We start from the raw sequence: 5,105 nt of genomic DNA, 5'->3' as shown, positions 1-5,105 counted from the left end.
GGGCTCTGCTCCTTGCGAGTTCACTCGCCAACCCAGGCTATATTCATTCGTACTCTTTTATATTCAACAATATGTATGTGCTTTCAACATTCCCTAGAAAAGACATAAAATTTTGTTCTAGTTTTTTAGTTCTTAAATAAATTTGATGTCTCTTCTAGAGAATGTTAACAGCACATATATATGTATATATCATATGTATATATCATATAACATAGTATATATAGTGTTCTAGTATACATATTGTTCAATATGAAAGAGTGCGTATGAATATAATGTTTGTCCATCTTCATGCGATCATGTTAACGTTATAAAATAAAAATATACCGGCACATATTATTTTTTTTCATAATAGAAAGATAATATAAATGATGTTAGTAAAATATACAATGGTATATTGCAAACTATAAGGTGTATTGTTATACGATTGTACAGCACTCAAAAACTTTTCTACAGACTTTACATTATACATAGAGACAAACAGATACATTACTTTGTTTATAGTTATTAGAATATATGATGAATATGATGTCTACAGCTATATAATTACTATCCCTAAAGTCCTGAAAATTGCTCAAAATCTTATCTTGTAATCGCACTAGGTTTATGATGCGATGATATCAATATCACTGTCTGTGATTGAAGTATGTTTTACCAAAAACTTGCTATTGAGATACAATGTACATAAATATAAATTTAATACAATAAAATTAAAAAAATCTGCAACATAATACTAGATTCTGTATAATTTACGATTCTTGTATTTAAAAAATGTTTCATTAAGAAAATATAAAATTTTGATTAATATATTATAAAAATAAAAATTAAAGAAAAACTATGTAAATCACTTGCACATAAAATAAGAATAATAAAACAATAAAATATTTAAATAATTAACAACTAAAAATTTTTATAAATTCATAAGTCTAACTTTGCGTAATAAATACAATTTTTATAGCATATCAAAAATATCTAATTATTCATTAAAACGTAAACAATTTAGAATATCTAATCAAAGATTAAGACATTTAAGACTTAAGACTTGTACTATATTTTTATTGAGCTCTTGGTACGAATTTGAGCCAAAAACCAGATTTCGGTATAAGTTGAATTGTTGCCATGGACAGTTCCATGGGAATAGTTGATTTCTTGGATTGCTTTATGAAAAAATCGCGTACTAAATAATAAATCAAAGTCTTTGCTTCCAATTGTGCGAAACGAGAAGCTGCAAATAAAAAAAAATAGGTTAAAAAAAATATTAAAAAATAATCAAATGTATTAACCTACCAATACAAATTCGTGGCCCTGTTCCGAATGGCAAATATGTGAATGGCTTAATCTTATTCTTATTTTCCTCATTGAATCGTTCTGGATCAAATTGTTCGGGATTCTCGAAATATTTTGGATCACGATGAATACCAGCAACTGGTATCCATATATTGTCACCTTTTTTAATTTCAATTTTTTCATTATCAGCTTCATAAATAAAATCTTTATTGCATTCACGATCAATAGCGCCGGCTGCTGGCCATTTTCTCAATACTTCTAACACTACCATATCTAAATATTTCATACCCTGCAATTCTTCATATGTTGGTGCCTTGCCATCAATTTTTTTATCAAGCTTTGAAATTTCTTCATAAAGTTTTGCTTGAACTTCTGGATTTTCCATAAGTTCATGCAATGCAAAACACACTAAAACTGCTGAAGTTTCGAAACCGGCAAGAAAGAAAAAGAAACACTGAGCTACCATATCAACATCGGTCCACTCACGATTCACTTTTGGATGTTCAGATTTAATGAGACCACGTGCCTCCATAAGCATATTAATCATGTCAGGTCTTGATATACTATGCTCTACACGATATTTCATTGTACCAAGGACTAGATTCATAAAGTAATCACTAAACTTTTTATCAAATAATTCAATTTTTAGAAACTGTAAGTAAAGTAAATTAATTTTACACCAACGACTTTAATAAATTTAGATTTGAACTTTAACAAACCTTCATTATAGTCTTGAAATTGTCAAACAAAAAGAATTTAAGATATTGCCAAGCAGTGAAATGGGTTACTTTCTTGCTCATTACGAAAAATTCGTTATTTCGATCACTTAGCGAGTTCACTTGTAAGCCAAATGCCGCGGAAGCTATAACATCACTAGTAAAACAAGTGCAATAATCTTTAAATTCAATTTCGATTCCCCCCTCACTGGAACATGTAGTAGTTTCTTGCTTAAGATATTTTGCTGTATCTTGGGCTACTTGATTGATTAATTGATACATTTGGCGCATTTTACTGCCAGTGAATACTGGACTTAACGTACTACGCATGTCCTTCCACTTAGCATCTCGTAAGGAAAATAGAGAACTACTAATCAGATTTCCCTCATCATTGTTGAAAATTGATCGGTGATTGACGAAATGATCAAATTCTTTCACAGTTACCTGTTTTATAAGTTCAGGATCACGTAACATACAAATCGGTGTTCGCTGATCGAAAATTCCATAAACTCTAAAAATGTTTATAATATTATATTTTGTGATTATAAATAATTATAAATAATATTTATTATAAATATTATAAATTATTATAAATAATATATTATACTAAAGATTCATTGTTTAAATTTTGACTGTAGAAATTCTTTAAAAAGTATAGTCGTTACAAGATCGTATGGACTTGTATGTAAGTAGTGAAGTTTTTGTCTGTCAAGAGCATGACATATACAAGGATTGTATTTAAGTTGTCGATGTTTTAGCTTATTTAAGAAATAATCCCGAAGTAAATGTTTAAGTATTATTAAAGTAGCTTATTTGGTATTTTCTTTTGTACGATGAATTATTCCTCTGGTTATTGTTGGCATACGCTGTTAATCTAGGGTGTGTACTTTATTCTCTAATGGTTTAAGAATACATAGGCCATTTTCAAGGTAATCCAACAATGTAAGTTGGAACATTAATCTCGCTTGACTGTCATAGCATATAATATAAATATTCTTCTGCCTGTGGGACTGTCATAGTATATAAATATACTTCTGCTTGAGAAATGAATGACTGTCTAAGTATATAAATATACTTCAGACTGAGAAATGAATGGATAGACCTTTTAAACGCTTCTTTAAACTTGTGCGTTATATTCTAACCTGTTTTTTCTAGCTTTCACACATTAATGAAACAGAAATTTTGAGCGGTGACTTCTAAAATAATATATGTTTTTCTCAAGGCAATTTACAATCTTCCTAACGTATTAAGAAATAAGTTTTATTATGCCTTAGAGAGTTCTAAAATAAAATCAGAATTTTTTAGGTTAGAAATTCCGCCCTCAATGTATAAATCTTTGTATTTATATACATCCGTTTAAAGTATTACGAAATTTTGATTTTAGATTGCTTCCATACACCGGAGAAACCAAGTATTTTATATGAAATTTAGTTTTAAATTCAAGTTTAAGCACAAATTAGTATAAATTAAATAATTAGTTTGTACTGCTGTACATTAAACTGTTTCACATACTTGCCGTTATGCTCGTTATACAGATGCACGATCAAATCAAACATCGATTTTTTTCGAAAGACCATATCCTTCATACTACCGAACAGTGGAAACGGTTTATGGTACGGTATACCACGCTTTTCGAAGAAATCATATTTGCTAACCGACCAACGATAAAACAGATATAGCGTAACGACACTTAAGAGCAGGAACTCTAACAACATTTCAATCTGTTTTTATCAATTATCGTTACTCTTCCAGCAATGTTTGGAATAAGACTAACTTTTAGAAAAACAATTCATACCAGGAAAACTGATTGATGTGCATATGAAACGCAATTTCGAAAGCTTTCAATTTAGAAGCTATGAAATAAAAAAATATTTTTTAACAGATTCACTTTCGCAGTTCATGACTTCTTAATTGAATGATATGAGCATTTTGTTGAATATCTCCTATTATCATTATCAACATGACTAGAAGAATATGTTTAAGCATGACAACGAGTGGGGAGAATAATATGCATTTTATGCATTAATTCAATTTATACGAATAATTGACTTAATTCTCTATTTAAATCAATTTCTACCATAAATAGAATAAATTGATTAAATTTTAAAAATAGTTTAGCATAATAATATTATTTGAAAGATAAGATACGTATCGAAAACTATTAATAGAACCTCCAAAAAATTTAATCAAGCTATTGCTCTCCATTAGAAATATGACATACGTATTTCAAGAACATATATTTAAATTTGTAGTACATATGTTTAATCCACAGAATGACATAAACATTTATTGCTTTATCGAATGCAAATCATTATTTTATGTTATCTAAACTTGACAAAGATTTCCAAATTACAACGTAACAAGGAATCGTACATCTAAAAAAAGAGAATATTCGACTAAAACCTCACAATAACTCAAAACGATCCATTCATATGGTTACTTTAATATTAACATGCTTTTTAGGCTGCTCAAAATCATTAACATCGAGCAAGGCTTATTATTATTATTATATTCCTCATATTATGGTCTTAGAAATGCTTTAATATAATATGGTACAATAGCTCAGAATTTTTTTCTTTTTTATAAAACCGACAATTTTTGCTAAAATTCCCATTTAATAGATCTTTCTCTTGATTAAAAATTTGGATTTTAAAATTTTCTCACTATCCTCCTTTTTTCTCCTTGAGATAAAATTCTTATAGTAGGATCAAAATTTGTGATTTTCTGGGATATAGAAAATTAAAATTTATTGATTAATTTTCAATGGAATACACAGAGGTGAAACTATTACAAATGAGAATGGAATATAATACTTCCTTATGACAAACTTTTCGGATAAAAATTTTTTATTTCCCTCATGTATTTATAACACGAGTATCCAAAACATATGTAGTGCTCCAAACATTAATGAAATGAAAAATTTTATGGTCAGATTTTTCAATACAAATTTTCGTACCCATTCCTACCTTTTTATACGAAAGTAGATTTCGTGTTATTGAACATATAATTTTTAATAATTGTATTATACTATTAGGTAAAGAAAAGTATCCGTGGTTTTTGTTACTAGATGGTGTGGTACCCATATATTCGGCAACACTAATCTGG

The 5,105-nt window shown here is 28.4% G+C and overlaps 1 protein-coding gene across 1 annotated transcript; it reads right to left on the bottom strand.

The window, feature by feature from the left end:
- Nucleotides 1-953: 953 nt before the first annotated feature.
- Nucleotides 954-3,734, bottom strand: LOC119679981 (probable cytochrome P450 9f2). Its single transcript, XM_038092585.1, has 4 exons — nucleotides 3,513-3,734; nucleotides 2,004-2,511; nucleotides 1,285-1,936; nucleotides 954-1,222 (listed from the first exon to the last, which is right to left on the bottom strand). The coding sequence occupies exons 1-4, from the start codon at nucleotides 3,713-3,715 to the stop codon at nucleotides 1,053-1,055; spliced, it is 1,533 nt and encodes a 510-aa protein (XP_037948513.1). The 5' UTR covers nucleotides 3,716-3,734; the 3' UTR covers nucleotides 954-1,052.
- Between the last annotated feature and the right edge of the window lie 1,371 nt (nucleotides 3,735-5,105).

Source organism: Teleopsis dalmanni, chromosome 2, assembly GCF_002237135.1.
Source record: "Teleopsis dalmanni isolate 2A chromosome 2, ASM223713v2, whole genome shotgun sequence".
Taxonomy (NCBI): Eukaryota; Metazoa; Arthropoda; class Insecta; order Diptera; family Diopsidae; genus Teleopsis; species Teleopsis dalmanni.
The sequence above is the reverse complement of the archived record's forward strand: the minus strand, read 5'-3'. Positions and strand labels throughout refer to the sequence as shown.